Below are 17,325 nucleotides of genomic sequence, written 5' to 3' on the forward strand. Positions count from 1 at the left end.
TGGTGTCTCCGAGGCCTGCGAGTAATGCAACTCGGTTAACTTTGTGTTTCCGAAGTTGCGAGGATGGAATTGACGGAATAATTGGAATTGACGGATCAGGAATGGGGGTACGCCTAGGTGGAGAGAATTTAAGCTTTGAAACGCTTTTAAAGTAAAAGTGAGGACTTTTATACAGTTACTATCATTTTCTTAATCGATATATTTATGTCACAAGAGAAAGACGGATATATATATATATAATTATTTATTTATGAACCTTACATGAGTTTGATACCAGGGTATTCGGAGCTTGTTTGTTTTATTTTATTTTAATCCGTTTTGCTTTAATTTATATTATTTTATCTTATTTACGTTGTTCGCCTTGATCTTTTATTATTGGATATGGTATTAAATAGCTCAAGTATTTTTAGCATAATTTGCCCCCCCGAGTTTTAAAGATATCCAGATCGGGGGAGCGAGAATTGCGGATAAGGTTGACCAGATGTCTCCTGAGTCCAGCGAGGATTACAGGGCAGGACGTGTCACCAATGGTGTCACGAGGAATTAATAGTTATGACTTTCCAAGAATAATTACTTGAATCTAAATGCCTTTATTCCTTCATCTGAATATAATTATTGCCATGTGAGTAATGCCAGTAAGCTTGGAATAGAAAGCTGAATTGAAATAGAAGAGCTACGTGTGGCTTGATCCCTCAGTAAGGGTACGTTGGCAGCCTTTTGTTATAAGGTGCAACCACGAGTTGGATTCTTTGAGATTGTTAATGTATTATTGATATTCTGAGAGCTAAGATAAATTTCATTAGCTAAATGATTTATTTGATTCTTTTGAGGCCTGAGGCCAGAATAATATGATGCTTGACTTCTGATATAATTTGAATCATGCAGGTAGTTGGGTTTTATTTGTGTATGCTTGTTTGACAGGTGGTAATTTTTGGGAAATGTTCAATTTACAGGGGAGACTCTGCCGAATTTTCGGCAGGAGTTGCACTTGATTTTCATGGAATTTTAGTTAGAAGGGCAATTTGGTCAATTGTGCCCGGTAACTGCCAAGTGTCGGACACGCACAGGATTTGACTCGGATTCCAAAGTGGAATTTGGGTCGGGTCCTGTCATAAAATCTTGGGTAGGGCTGCTTGATCATATGGGTTGTGCGCAATTGTAATCACTAAAAGAGTACGACCCCTTGCACTTTGGTCACATTCAACCCAACCTAGTCCCAACCCTATGAGTATAAGAGAGTTGTCGTAAGCGGTAGTGTTACCCAAAAATGCCTATAACGCGAATAGCCCCTACTTTGCACTCGCTTTTCACCATAAGAAATGTGAAGTCTCAAAGACCAAAATATTCGATAAAAGAAAATAAAAGGAATTTGACAAATTATATGTTCACACTCATAAATTTGTTTGTAATAAAATGACAAGTAAAATTTTTCTCTTCACAAATGACAACTAAAATTACCACAATGAGGTGAATGGCTTATATATAAAAAAGTAAAAATAAAAGTATATCAATTTTTTGGACACTTGTTATAGTATCATTAAACACAACCTCACACTTTCACTTCACCCATACCTTTAACTCTGTTCTAAATGACATAAATCTACCTAGGTTGTGTGAAAGGAGTACCATGCAGGAACAAATCGTCATTTTTAATAATTTCAGGAGGAAATGCAAGATTTTTTTGTATATTTTTGCACTTTTTATTTTGGGTGTTTGCTTTAAGAATTTCAAGGTTCGTGGCATACTTGGTAAAAAAGCATGAGATATAGCGTATTTGAATATTGTCACTACATCTTATCTGCCATTAGATTCAGTCCCATCAGAGTCCCATCTAGTGAATGCACCAGTAGTCTTGATTTTAAGCGTTTTACTTCTATGGGGAATGCTAGCAACCTTCTCTCTAACCTTCTCCTTTGGACCTTCTCCCTTTTCTACATGACATGTGGCACTTTACTTTCTTTCAAAACAGTTGGGGAGTGCTAGCAACCTTCTCTCTAACCTTCTCTTTTGGACCTTCTCCTTTCTTCTCATGACAAGTGTCACTTTCCTTACACTTAAAACAATGTCATTAATGCATCACACAAACTAGTTTTTGTTTTCCAAGTTTACCCTTATTAAATGTATTAATTTTTTTTAATAACAAGCTAATTTTTTTACAACTTTCTTACCATCTTGTTAAAAAATTAAATAAGAAAATAAAAACTGAAGTTTTTTATAAAAAAAAAAATTTCCAAAGAGAACGTGTGTTTTGTTATAAACAAAATAAAGATGATAACAATGTCATGAAACGAACTTTATTTTTTTTTATAAAAAATATGACGTTTTTCTTATGTTTTTTTATTATTTAATTTTTAATAATGTGCTAAAGAAGTTGTAACAAAATTTGAATAAATTGAAGGAAATATAGAAGCCAATACATTTTAAAAGGGTAAATTTGGAAAACAAAAACTAACTTGTGTGATGAATTAATGACATTGTTTTAAGTGTAAGGAAAGTGACACTTGTCATGAGGAGAAGGGAGAAGGTCCAAAAGAGAAGGTTGAGAGAAGGTTGCTAGCATTTCTCTTGCTGTATTGTATAATTTTTCCACAAGCATGCCCACTTAAAAAAGTCTGTCCGGTCCATTTTTGTCCTGCATGTGATCAAAACAAAAGTTCAACGTAATCAATTAGCTAGATAATTGATAATTGCAAGCTACTAATTATAATTTTATTACCGAAGACCTCAAATATTTTGTATTTCTTTTATTTTATTTTTATTAAATATTCTCGCACAGTCAAGATTTGAAAAAAAAAATGAAAATCTTGAAAGCACAGATGTTGGGATTCACGATGCTTACAACGAAGAAGGTGGAGGTGGTGTTGATGTTCATCAACCAAGGAGGGGTCGAAACCACAACATTTGTGGCAATACATTTTATGCACAAAGGCGAGCGTGTTGGGATTAGCAAAGTTGGCAACAAGTACAACAACAACTCGAGCCTACCATTTCTTCTCAGTCTTCTTGTTCTTCTTGTTACTGCTTCTTCTGTTTTCTTTTATATATCAATGGTGAGTAAGCAAAACAAAAAAATGAAGCAAGCGGCTTCAGTAAAAAAAAAAGGGGCACGACCAAGAAGAACAAAAATAAATAGTTGGCGGAAAACTAGATTTTATGGGGCAGGTCAAGACTTGACCACATGTTATGGGGCATGAAAAACTAGATTTATGTATGGACTTGTTTTGTGGCAATCAATAAGTCAGATTTCTTCGTTATTAGTTCTTTCTCATACTCAGAATTAAGCTTTCAGATGTTCATGGCATTCGAATGGGGGAAAGTTTCCTCTTCTCGTTTGCGCAAATTAATAATAAATCCAAATACACAGTATATGTTAGGGGTTGATCCTTCTATGATTTTGATCAAGACCCACATGACTTCGGGGTTCATAATCCCTACTTTTCTCATGTAGAAGGTATTTTTCATGCTGAAAATCAATATATTAAATTCCACAGATTCTCAACTCCAATACTATAACTAACCACATTCAAATAGTAGACACTACAAAGAAACAAAGACATGGACTATAAAATGGAAATGAACTCCAGCCTCTTTCTTTATTCAGCAACACAGCTTTCCTTACTTTCTCTCTTGTTTATTTTTACCAAAGCTTATACCATGGCTTCTTGCTCGTTCCTTCTTCTTCGCTCGAGCTTCTTGCTTCGTCTTTCCTCGAGTTGTAGTACATGTTGCCATCTGATTTTGAAGTATTGGCCTCCACTTATTTGAAGATCTGTCCATTTTTATCTTTGCATATATATAAGATGGGTCTCGATCTCGAACTGAAGCTGAACAATTGAACCAGAGCCGTCAGGAGAGGGTAAGAAACTGCTTTCCCGGTCGCCCTAGAACGCTTTCTGGCCCCAAGGAGAAAGAACTGAACAAGAGCTCCAACAAAATGAAAATAGAGAGGCAGAAAATACTGATGAAAGCAACGACACCAACAACATTAATGAGAATTATTTCTCTGCAATTGACAGCACAGGTGTTGGGATTCACCATGCTTACAACGAAGAAGGCGGAGGTGGTTGTCTGCCGCGCAGATCTCACGGCCTGGGTTTCCGGGCTGAGGGGATATGCGTTGACACGAGGCTTCCTACTTTTGGGTGCAGTGCGGTTGTGCGCGGGCGTGTCAGCACGGTCTACCGTGCGTCGAGATGGTTGATGTGAATAGAATGGTTAAGTGGTGCGCCTGTTTGGACTCGTCTTCTAATCAAATGATTGTAGCCGAGAGAGGAACTAATCTCGGCTGTTAGGTTCACGGCCTGAGCTACAAGGCCGTTTAGTGATGGTGTTGGTGGGTTTTGGGCGGTGCTCCAGCACGCTGCTCAGGGATCGACGGTCGTATGATATATGGGGTGAATGAGCGAATAACAAGGATGATGCTCCGGCGCCTTGAAAATCAAGGGTCGTATGATATATTGATGAATGGATTTTCCTTACAGTCTAACACTACTCCTAGGAAAGCAAGTAAAGATATTGAAAGTGCATTACAGGAAAATATAAGTTGCTCCGTGGGAGGCTTTGGTTTGGTGTTTGAACCCTTTGAATGTAGCTTGAGCTTTGTATTTATAGGAAGAGCCCTTGGATGAGTAATCGGGGCTGAAAATCTGCATGGTGGAGCCTCATCAGAGCAAGTGGAGAGTCCAATCGACATTTGGGATAGTGAAGCATGGTGGTAGCCAGCTCAGAGCAAGTGGACAGTCCAATCGACATTTGGGATCGTGAAGCATGGTGATGTGACCCCATAAATCTTGGTGAATCTCGGCCGCCGCCCTGATCGTGGGTTCTGCACTTCTGCTTGTCAGAGCGTTACGTCTCTCGAGAGAGACACGCCCTTTCGTTTCGAATTCTAGCGCCAATATAAAAACCCAAACTTCTTCGCTTTCTTCTCACGCTTTCAGAATTCTCAGACGCCCAAGCTTTGCCAAAAAACCTCTCTCAATCTTTCAACCTGCCAAGCTCTCAAATTTCCAGTTTTATCAAAGAATCCTGCTTGAAACCACGACTCCCCTCTGCTCTTGAACTTCGCCCTCTCCAGAATCTACAAACCCTCACCCTTTTTCAGGATTTTCTTCCAGTGTTCTTTACGTTCATCGCCTTTTTCTGCATTTCCCCCTTAAACACTCATCTTAAATCTGCTTTAATGGCCTCCAGTACCTCCCGATCTGTCGAAGCTCGGTCCCAAGCCTTCCAGATTGAGTTCGAGGATATTTGCCGAGAAATCTAGGGCTCGGTCCTCCCCAACATCATCGCGCCCTGGACTGATGACGACGGTACCCCTACTGATTCTTGCATTCTCGGCCCTTCTATAGATGGCTGAATGCCAGAGAGGTTAGTGGCGCACTTGAAGAACAATCTGGTGGACCTCTCGGCTTTTGACGGGGGGGACTTCCAAGATTGGAATGTTATCAGGCCGCAGCAACAGTGGCCAACCGTGACCCCGGACTGGGAAAAGTGGCTGCCGAGGATGGAGCACTTCTTCGGCCAGCAATGGAAAGATCAAGGCATCTACCATGTGATCAAGCTGTTCGATCGGCCGCACGTCATGGATCGGTCGCTCTTGGCCGCGGCCTTGTGCTTTTGGTCATCGGCCACCAACACTATGAACTTTCGGTTCGGCATGATGACGCCGATCGTTCTAGACATGGCCGCCCTGTTCGGCCTGTCTCCTCTCGGCGTGGAAGTAAACGCCGCGCTTGTTGCTCCCGAGATGGAAGGGAACTTTAAAGCCACATGGCCCACTCTTACGAGAGTCGCCGGGAACAAGGCGAAAAACATGCTCAACTATTCTAGCTTCTACAGCAACTTCGGCGTAGAGGACAGCGCCGAAGACAACGCCATCGCCCCCCTTGGCGAAGTTGAGCACGCTGCATTCTTGCTGTACTGGCTGTGCAAGTTCGTGTTTTGCACCCAGGCGAACAAGGTCACCGTGGAGTTCGCCCACTTAGCCGATTATCTTGCGCAGGGCGGAAAGCTAGCGCTCGGCCCATTCCTGCTCGGCCACATCTACCGCACGCTTCATGACATCGTTACCGATGGGATGAAGCCGAAGCACGGCGGTCCACTATGGGCTTTTCAGTTCTGGCTGCAAGCTTACTTCCCAGAGCTGAGGGGGGTGGCCAATCCCAACGACGCCGAGCCGCTGGCCAACGCATTCGCCCGAGCCCCCAAGAAGCATAATGCCACAGCCTTCTGCTACAAATTCTTCTACGGCTTGACCGAGAGGACTGGTACGCAATTCCGAGTCTGTCTCGCTCGGCCGTTCCCCCTGTTCCTTACTCACGACCTCTCCGTTATTCCTGATGGCGAGACGGAGAACGATCTGAAGGAGATCTGGGGCTCCTTCCTGGTTTCGTTCGATCTTCCACTACTACAAAAAATGAAATAGACGACGGGAATCCACCGTCGTGTATCATGGTTTACAACCGACGAGAAATCGACCGCCGTATATTAACACATGAAATAACGACGGTAAATAACCGACATGGTTAATATATTACACGTCATTAAAAAAACTAAAACCGACGTAGATTTCATACATAAAAGCATAAAAAAGAGACCTTTCGACTATAATAGACGACGATTTTAGTAAAACACAGACGTTTAAATAATGTTAAATGTCAAAAACAACTACAAAACCGACGTAAATATGTTTATCAACGTCTCTAAATCAAACAAAACTGAAGTGTAAAACTTAGAAACCGTCGTGGTTAATAAATACTACGTTCACTAAATAAAAAAACTGACGTCTAAAACATATAACATGGCATATATTTACTTTCACTGACGTAAAAACAATAATAATCACGACCCTTTAGGTCACCACAGACGTTGAAAATTATTTTGACGGCTTGAACACAAAAAAAACGACGTAGTTAACATATTACACATCATAAAGAAACTAAAACCGATGTCGATTTGATACATAAAAGCATAAAAAGAGAACTTTCGACTATAATAGACGACGACTTTAGTAAAACACAGACGTTTAAATAATGTTAAATGTCAAAAACAACTACAAAACCGACGTAAATATTTTTATCAACGTCTCTAAATCAAACAAAACCGACGTGTAAAACTTAGAAACCGTCGTGGTTAATAAATACTACGTTCACTAAATAAAAAAACTAACGTCTAAAACATATAACATGGCATATATTTACTTTAACTAACGTAAAAACAAAAATAACCACGACCCTTTAGGTCACCACGGATGTTGAAAATTATTTTGACGGCTTGAACACAAAAAAAACGACGAGGATTTAACATTACACGTCGGTTAATTAAAATACCTGTCATGTTTAATCCATTTACTACGGCCTAGGAGTCACATTTTAGGACGTTGTTAGTGCTTTACAACGTCGGTGGTTGTAGACTTTGATGTGGTTGGCATTTTAAAAGTCTCTTTTGTGAGCCATTTAGACGTGTGTAATCTCTGAGACGTCATTGTTTTTAGCTTAACCGTCGTTAATAAGTAACGAAACGCCTTGAGTTATGCATTTGACGTCGGTTATTATAAAATGTAGGTCGTGGTTATACTTTACTATGTCCCAAGAATTCAATTATTCGACGTTGTTATTTCCTTACTACGTCGGTTATTTATTTATTCCATGACGTGGCTAGTCTTTGTTAAGTCTCTTTTATAACCTTTTTTGACGTGTGTATTCTCCGAGACGTCAATTGTTTAATTATAATTGACGTGCAACAATGTTTTTACGACGTTAATCATCAATTGATTATATCCCTAAATTCGTCGGTTTGAACTCTGCCGTCGTGTTATACATTATTGTTCGTCGTTGATTATTTTATTTACCGTCGTTGTTTTAAATATTTATTAACCGTTTTGAAATGAATTTTAATTAACCGACGTGTTTTCCTTTTCAAATGTCGGTTTTTATTTCATTTTTGCGTTGTCATTCCACGTCGATTGTGAAAACCCGACGTTGGTTGTTTTGTAGACGTCTCTTTTTGCGATTTTTGTAACTTGACCGTCGTATTTTCAGCTTTAACTGATTATTTTTAATTTTTGATTTGTCGTGCCCAAAGCCTGCAGAATGAAAATGTGATCGAAATTAAAATGATATACAGAGCTATGAATTAATGTCATACAATTAACTGCATAATTAATGTCATACATTACAACAATCAATCAATCCATATATCTTCACACCCATCTCTAATATTCTCACTCCCAAACTCACCCACTAGGTCATCAAATGTGTCAATATTTGGTATCCCTCTAGAAAATGGCTCACACTCAATTCTAATATCACCTAGCACATCATCACCAATAACATCATTATATTCTCTATTAGGCATTGATAACACTACCGACCAACCATGATGCATTGGGTCTTCAACATAAAATACTTGTTTGACTTGAGAAGCCATAACAAATTGGTCATTCCTATGTCCAATTTTACTCAGATCTACAAGGGTAAATCCAAGTTCGTCGACTACAAGGCCCGAAGTGTTATCTATCCAATCACACCTCAAGACTGGGATTCTAAACTTTTGGTAGTCAAGATCCCAAATTTCTTGAATAACCCCATAAAACCCCATATTGGAGACAATAGGGTTTTTATCCTTGGCACTAGCAACTTGCATAGTATGTGCAAGTAAATAAACTCCACTATTTTGGACAGTTCGCACATCATCTTGTGCCTTGGTGTTAAATTTGACACCATTAATAAGATAGCTCTTATACAGTGGCGAAGCCAGGATTTCATGTGTCTGGGGGCCTTTCACAAAACATCAAAAATCATATTGTCTATATTGTCTATTCATTACAATCATAATTGTCCTCGACGAGTTTTCATATTTTGAAATCGTTGCATAACAACCTCGTCATCTATACTATTAAAAATGTCTTTCTCAATATATGCAACCAAGCAATCATTCATCCACAAATCCCCTATTCGATTGCGTAACCGATTCTTCACAATATTCATAGCAGAAAATACTCGCTCTACACTTGCGGTCGCAACAGGTAGGATTAGTGCTAGTGTCAGAAGCAAGTACACTAAAGGATAGATCTTATCTTTATTTGTCTCAACCATCTTTTGAGCAAGATCAGTAATCCCTTTCAATTCTGTAAATTGATTGTTAGAGCTCACGTCCCAAATGTAATTCTCAAGTTGATCTTCAAGTAATTTGAGGTCATGCTCAGAAAAATCTCTTTGATAAAATTGGGCAAGTCGCATCAACTTTGCTTTATCAAAAGCAGAGAATGAATTACTTGGACTCAAGCATGCCATACAAAGAAGTAATTCAGTATTCTTCTCATTGAACCGATCATTTAACTCTCGGAGCTGAATATCAATGACATCAACGAATAAATCAACACGATAATGATGTAAGTTTGTGATAGGCTGAGCTTTACGCTTTGGTCTCCCTCCACTGGAAAAAATATCATCCATTTTAGGAATTTCAATATGATACTTGCCACAAAAGAAAGAAACTTGATCAAGTAAAGAATCCCAACCATTATCTCTCATGCTTTGCAATCTTCCTTTACATATTTTGACCAAGTCCATGGCATTCACAATATCTTGATCTTTCTTTTGTAATGCCTGAGACAAGTCGTTTGTGATTCCCAAAATTCTTTTCATCAAGTGTAGACCAAAAATGAAGTTGAATGATTGCATAAAAGTCAATAGAACCTTTGCTTCAAATTTTTGTTCGTAACCTGATCCATCTGTTCTTACAATCTTAAGCACATCTATCACAGACGGGAACATGTTTTCCAAACTGATTAAACAATTATAATGAGAGCTCCATCGTGTATCACTAGACCGCTTAAGATTAGTTTCTTGATTCAGGCCTTGCCCACTTAAGAGCTCATTATTATTGAGTGCTTCAAAAATTGCATCAGCATGCTTTTCTCTCAGCATATCACGACGCTTAGCGGATGCACCCACAACATTCACCACATTAGAAACCATAGTAAATAAATCTGCAATTTCTGAATGTTTCTTTGCCACAGCTACCAGAGCTAGTTGAAGTTGATGAGCAAAACAATGAACATAAAAAAGCAAAGTCATTCTCATTTAGAATGAGTGTTTTAAGACCACTAAACTCACCTCTCATATTACTTGCGCCATCATAACCTTGCCCTCGCAATCTAGAGATACTTAATCCATGTCTCGAAAAGAATGAATCACCAATATCTTTGATGATTGCATTGATAATTAAGTCCAAGCAGGGCAGCGGCTATAAGCTGCTGTCCAGCGACCCCAACGTACCCAAGATACAGAGAATAGAAGGATAAAGCTGTAGAATTGAAGTGGAACGAAGAAGTTTGAGTTCTAGGGCTAAATTCCCAAAGAAAACTCTTTAGACTGAAGTCTGAAATTATATTGATTGAAAACTGAATACAAAAAGTCTCTTAATAGCCTATTTATACTAGAATACACCAGCCTATAATTCCTAGTCCCAGTTTACTAAGAAATCCTAATTGATAAAGGAAAATAGAAACAAAACAAGAAACTTAAACCAAATCCTAATGAAGAGAGGAAAACATTTAATTTAATAATTTAAAATATCTAAAACTTAGCCCTTTTTGACTAGGATTGATGCTCTTGCATCAACTCCACCGGGTTGGAAAGAACTCGACTCCGGCGAGAAAGCTTTAACGACTTCAGCATAGATCTCTGGATCAATCCTTTCTAATTCTTCTTCAGGAACCCATGTGCTCTCAGTAGCATTCTTACCCAACCATTTCACTAAGAATCTCCTATACTGGTTACCCCTCCTTGACTTTACCTCTTTGACATCCAACACATCTTCAACAATTTCAGGTTGAGCCTTTGGAAGTTGTTGGATTTGTGCGTCACAAGTCAGACACATTGAAAATGGGGCTAATTTGGAGATCAGATGGCAGCTCTAACATGTAAGCATTTGAACTAATTTTCTTCAACACCTTGCATGGCCCAAACTTTTTAGACTTCAATTTATGGTATGTGCCTTTCGGAAATCGGTCTCGCCTCAAATGCACTAAAACCATATCACCTTCTTCAAAATCTTTGAGTCTTCGGTGTTGATTTGCAGCGGTTGCATATGACTCATTAGTAGCCTTTATAGCTGCCTTTACTTCTTCATGTACTCTTTTTATGTGATTTGCAAAACCTTCTCCTTCATCACTCACCCTAATTTCTTGTGGAAGTGGAACTAGATCAAGAACATGTTGAGGTTTAAGTCCATAAGCAGCTTCAAATGGCGTCTTCTTTGTTGATCGATTCACAGAATTGTTGTATGCAAATTCAGCTTGTGGAATGATCAAATCCCATGTCTTGACATTGCTTCCAACAAGGCATCTTAGCATATTACTCAGACTTCTATTTACTACTTCAGTTTGACCATCTGTCTGTGGATGACAAGTGCTAGAATACTTTAGATCAGTTCCAAACTTCCTCCAAAGAGTCCTCCAAAAATGCCCAGTAAACTTAACATCCCTATCCGAAACAATAGATGTTGGCACACCATGTAGTCTCACCACTTCTTTGAAGAATAAATCAGCTATATGTGTGGCATCTGTTGTTTTAGCACATGGAATGAAATGTGCCATCTTGGAGAAGCGATCTACCACAACAAAAAGACTATCATATCCTCTTGCTGTTTTCGGAAGTCCTAACACAAAATCCATACTAACATGAACCCAAGGAGCTTCTGCAACTGGTAAGGGTGTGTATAAACCTGTATTTTGTGAACTTCCTTTGCCAAACTGACAAATTTGACATTTTCGGACCAGTCTATCAACATCCTTGTACAACCCAGGCCAATAATAACGATCAGTCACCATAGCCAATGTTTTATCTCTTCCAAAATGTCCTCCTAATCCATTACCATGAAGCTCCCTAATAATTTGCTCACGTAACGACCCCTTGGGAATACATAACAAATTGCCTTTAAATAAATATCCATCAAGCATTCGAAATGGTAGCATCTTCCAACCTGTAGGACCTTGGAGTTCAGAAACTATAGAGCTGAAATATGGATCTGTAGCATATTGTTCTTTTAACTCCTCAAACCCAATAACTTGAGTACTCATCGTAGTTACCAATAGGTTCCTTCGACTCAAAGCATCCTCAACTTTGTTAGATTCACCAGTCTTGTAGTTGAGAGAGAAGTTGAATTCTTGAAGATATGAACTCCATTTGACATGTCGAGCATTCAACTTCTTTTGAGAGTTCAAATACCTTAAAGCTTGATGATCAGAGTAAACCATGAATTCTTTATATGCGAGGTAGTGCTCCCGATGTTGAATGGCACGAACCAAAGCATAAAATTCCAAGTCATATGTAGAATAGCGACATTTAGCACCTGACAACTTCTCACTAAAGAACTCCACGGGTCTTCCTTCTTGACTTAAGACAGCCCCAATTCCAACATGGGATGCATCAAATTGGTATTAGAGCCTAGGTTAATCCTTGTTCCACAGCATGGTTGGACGAGCTAGAGGTCGTGGACGAGGGAACCAAGCCCAAAACACAGAGATGGCTGAGATGCGGCGTATGATGGAAGACTTGTCGAGAGCGGTGCAAGCCCTCCAACGACAGGAACGCGTGGATGCCTATATGGAGATTCCGGAACGCAACCGCGGACCCTTGCACATACCGGAAGGTGGTGGTGAGGAGGATGAATATGAAGACGAGACGGACGTCGACAACCCTTTTCATGAAGCTGGAAACCATGGTGATGGTCATCGAGGTGGATTGGAAGAGCGGTTGGTTCGTGCATTGGATTTAAATGGTGGAGGAATTAAGATTGAAGTTGCTGATTTCTATGGAAAGATGCATGCCGAAGATTATTTGGATTGGGAAGCAAGCCTAGAGAATTATTTTGAATGGAAGACTATGACAGATGATCGCAAAGTGTTGTTTGTAAAGCTTAAATTGAAAAGTATCGCGCTTCAATGGTGGAAGAAAGTTGAAGAGCAGCGTGTTCGACAAGGAAAGCAGAAGGTCAACACATGGGATCATATGAAAGCCAAGTTACGCAAGCAGTTTCTACCAGCTGATTACACTATGGAATTATATGAACGGTTTCATAACTTAAAACAACGCGACATGTCTGTTGAAGAATATACGTCTGAGTTTGATAATCTTTCACTTCGAGTTGGTTTGAATGAGACTAATGAACAGATGACATCTTGTTACCTTTCTGGTTTGAATCAGACCATTAGAGATGAGCTGGGTGTGGTTCGCTTGTTCAACCTTGAAGATGCTCGACAATATGCCTTAATGGCCGAGCGTCGACAATTGCGACGTGGAGGAAGGAGAGTTTCTGGACGCCCAGATAATTATTGGCAGAGAAATACAACAGTTGTTCAAGGGGTTCGAAGCGAACAAGGAGCTCGAACTGGTGGTAGGAACATGGTGGGCGTTGATAGGAGTGAAAAGGGGAAGGAAATTGAGAAATTTGGGTCTCAAAACACTGTTGTTCCAAACAATCCTAGGGGTGGCAGCACATCACAAGTGCGTTGTTACACATGTGGTGAGAAGGGGCACACGTCTTATGGTTGTCCACAAAAAAGGGTGAATTTGGCATCGTATGAAGATGAGGTAACTGATTTTCCTGAACCAACGTATGACGATTTTGGTAATGAAGAGGAAGTTATTGATCTATTACCAGTTGAAGGAGAATCTTTGGTGGTCAGACGAGTGATGACAACTCCCAAAGTTGAGGAAGAAGATTGGCGTCGTCATAATATATTCAGAACACGAGTCCTCTGTGGGGGAAAGGTGTGCAACGTGATCCTTGATGGAGGAAGTAGTGAGAACATCATCTCAAATGAGGCAGTGGAAAAACTTAAGTTACCAATCGAGAAGCATCCTAATCCCTACAAGGTTGCATGGTTTCGAAAGGGGAACGAAGTACCAGTTACTTCAAGGTGTTTGGTTAAATTCACTATTGGTAATACTATTGATGATGAAGTGTGGTGTGACTTCGTTCCCATGGATGCCTGTCATATCTTATTAGGAAGACCTTGGTTGTTTGACAAAGACATGATTCACCATACTAAGGCCAACACCTATTTATTTCATCAAGGTGGGAAGAAATTGAGCTTGCAACCACTCAAAGAAGTGAACACTCCTAAGGTAACCAAAGTTAGTGGGTTTTTAACAGGCCATAATTTTGAACAAGAAAGCAAAGAAATGGGAATTATGTATGCACTTGTTGCTAAAGAGATAGGGGCCGATCAGTTGCTGAAATTTGATGAGTTTCCGAAAGAAGTTCAGCACATATTGATGGAATTCCAAGAGTTAGTTGGTGATGAATTACCACAAGGTCTACCGCCAATGAGGAGTATTCAACATGCAATTGATTTGGTTCCTGGTGCAGCATTACCTAATCTTCCTGCATATCGAATGCCACCCACCCAACGAGCTGAAATTCAGAGGCAAGTAGAAGATTTAATTGCTAAAGGGTTAGTGCGTGAGAGTAAAAGTCCCTGCGCGGTTCCAGCACTGTTAACACCAAAGAAAGATAAAACATGGAGGATGTGTGTGGACAGTCGTGCCATTAACAAGATTACAGTGAAATACCGGTTCCCTATCCCTCGACTGGAAGATATGCTTGACATGTTGGCAGGGTCGAAGGTGTTCTCCAAAATTGATTTGAGAAGTGGGTATCATCAAATTCGCATGAGGAGTGGTGATGAATGGAAAACAGCTTTCAAAACTCCTAATGGCCTTTACGAGTGGTTAGTGATGCCATTTGGACTCTCCAATGCTCCTAGCACATTTATGCGAGTCATGACCGAGGTATTAAAACCTTTCTTGGGCTTATTTGTGGTGGTTTATTTTGATGACATATTGATATACAGTCAAACTTCTGAAGAGCACTTAATCCATTTGCGACAAGTTCTGGAGGCCCTTCGTAAGGAACAACTTTATATAAATCTTAAAAAGTGTTCCTTCTTGAGAGACAATGTTGTGTTTCTGGGTTTGTTGTTTCAACCAATGGCTTGCAAGCAGACCCTCAGAAAATAAGAGCTATTATGGAGTGGCCAGTGCCACAATATGTGGCTGATGTCTGAAGTTTTCATGGATTGGTTTCGTTTTATAGGAGGTTCATCCGTGGTTTCAGCTCTATTATGAACCCGATCACTGAATGCTTGAAACAAAATAGCTTTGAATGGTCAAAATCAGCACAAAGAGCTTTTGAACAAATAAAGGTATTAATGACCGAAGCTCCAGTACTTACTTTACCAGATTTTGATAAGTTATTCACTATTGAATGTGATGCATCCCACGTTGGAATTGGGGCTGTCATAAGTCAAGAAGGAAGACCCGTGGAGTTCTTTAGTGAGAAGTTGTCAGGTGCTAAATGTCGCTATTCTACATATGACTTGGAATTTTATGCTTTGGTTCGTGCCATTCAACATTGGGAGCACTACCTCGCATATAAAGAATTCGTGGTTTACTCTGATCATCAAGCTTTAAGGAGTAATAATATTTAAAATGGCTACCACGAAAAAAATCAAGCATTACGGTCCTTTGTATATAAGATAAATATAAGGAGTAATAATATTTAAAATGGCTACATATGAAAAATTAAACTCATACGTACTCGATATAAGGTAGGACTTCCTCCGTATTCTCCAAGACATATAGATGTGGCTGGTTCAACAAGTCCATATCAACTAAGCTCACTGTGCAACCTGATAATGGCTTTGAAACTCCCATATTCTTGCTTGAAGGCACTCCAACTGTACTAACATCAGATAAATGCTCGGTACTGTTTGTGCCTAAAAAGTCACAGCCATGAAATGACCGAAAGGGTACCATTTTCGCGGCCCTAGCACTTGCTCACAAGACCAAAACGCAGCGTTTCGCCAAGGCATTGTGGCCATTCTGAAAATCAAAGAAATTGCTAAGGCACGAACATCTCGGCCTCGACTGAAGGCCGAGATCGAGGCCGAAAAGAGTCACGGCCGAGGATAGTCAGGTCAGATCATCACGTGATAGGAGGGACCCATGCTTCATTTAATGAAGTAGTGCCTGTGTAAAGCAGCAAACCCACTGGCCACAAAGAAGCATTTAATGCATGAGGGAAGGTGGGAAGTGATTGAAGTCAGGATTTGGTGATGCGGATCAGAGTGATTAGACGTGGACATTCTCACAAAGAATTCTGACAGCTTGAGATATTGGTTCACCAGCTATCCAGGCCATAAATGCGTCTCCACGGCCAAAAGTTCAGAACCCACGATCGAGAGCGGCGGCCGAGATTCACCAGGATTTCGGGGGTCACACCACCATACTTCACGATCCTAAATGTCGATTGGACTGCCCACTTGCTCTAATCAAGCTCCACCACGCAGATTTTCAGCCTCGATTACTCCTCCAGGGACTCTTCCTATAAATACAAGACTCGAGCTACATTCAAAAGGTTCAACACCAAAACAAAGCCTCCCACGGAGCAACTTATTTTTTCCTGTAATGCACTTTCAATATCTTTACTCGCTTTCCTAGGAGTAGTGTTAGGTTGTAAGAAAAATCCATTCATCAATATATCATACGACCCTTGATTTTCAAGGCGCCGGAGCACCATCCTTTGTTGTTCGTTCACTCACCCCATATATCACACGACCGCCGCTCACTCAACGGCCTTGTAGTTCAGGCCGTGAACCTAACAGCCGAGACCAGTTCCTCTCTCGGCTACAATCGTTTGATTAAGAAGACGAGTTCAAACAGGCGCACCACTTATCCATCCAACACTCATCAACATCTCGACGCACGGTAGACCGTGCTGGCACGCCCGCGCACAACCGCACCGCATCCAAAAGCAGGAAACCGCGTGTCAACGCACATCCCCTCGACCCGGAACTTGTTGTGTAGATTTCAGCTGCACCAAAATGGATTCAGCTGCATCCTCAACTTGTGATACTCGCAAGTGCACGAACCGTTGGTAGTTTAGCGTATGTAAGTGCGAGGTCGATTCCACAGGGATTGGTGATTGAATGATCCAATTTAGTTTCCCTACACAAAATAGAAACAAAAACAAAGAACATAAAACAAGGAAGAAAGAAATAAGTAACTCAAGCAAATAAGTTCCCAAGTTCAATTTAGATTAATGGATTGATTCTAGCTAAAGTATGATTAAGCCATGGTGTGTGGTCATAACCTTGTGTTCCTAATTCCCTAATTTGATCATTTGTTGTCTAACCTAAAACTAAGCATTAGGAACCCATTAAGCATAGAAGAACATTTTAAACAACCAAGTATGTATCTAATCCCTGTTGTCGAATGTCCATACATACTCTTCCTATTCATAGTTCAATTC

At 40.1% G+C, this 17,325-nt stretch overlaps 2 protein-coding genes across 2 annotated transcripts; one reads left to right on the top strand and one right to left on the bottom strand.

Moving 5' to 3' along the window:
• Positions 1 to 8,831: 8,831 nt before the first annotated feature.
• Positions 8,832 to 10,185, bottom strand: LOC110770113 (uncharacterized). Its single transcript, XM_021974195.2, has one exon. The coding sequence runs from the start codon at positions 10,086 to 10,088 to the stop codon at positions 8,832 to 8,834; it is 1,257 nt and encodes a 418-aa protein (XP_021829887.2). The 5' UTR covers positions 10,089 to 10,185.
• A 2,348-nt stretch (positions 10,186 to 12,533) lies between these two features.
• Positions 12,534 to 15,502, top strand: LOC110770114 (uncharacterized). Its single transcript, XM_088247741.1, has 2 exons — positions 12,534 to 14,992; positions 15,109 to 15,502. The coding sequence occupies exons 1-2, from the start codon at positions 12,534 to 12,536 to the stop codon at positions 15,500 to 15,502; spliced, it is 2,853 nt and encodes a 950-aa protein (XP_088103867.1).
• The last annotated feature ends 1,823 nt before the right edge of the window (positions 15,503 to 17,325 follow it).

The sequence above is a fragment of the Prunus avium genome, chromosome 1 (genome assembly GCF_965620075.1).
Source record: "Prunus avium chromosome 1, drPruAviu1.hap1.1, whole genome shotgun sequence".
Lineage (NCBI taxonomy): Eukaryota > Viridiplantae > Streptophyta > Magnoliopsida > Rosales > Rosaceae > Prunus > Prunus avium.

Coding starts and splice junctions, on each gene's coding strand:
- LOC110770113 (XM_021974195.2), bottom strand. CDS start 10,088: ATGAGAATGACTTTGCTTTTTTATGTTCATTGTTTTGCTCATCAACTT.
- LOC110770114 (XM_088247741.1), top strand. CDS start 12,534: ATGGCTGAGATGCGGCGTATGATGGAAGACTTGTCGAGAGCGGTGCAA. Junction 14,993..15,108: donor GTTGTGTTTCTGGGTTTGTT/GTTTCAACCAAT, acceptor TTCGTTTTATAG/GAGGTTCATCCGTGGTTTCA.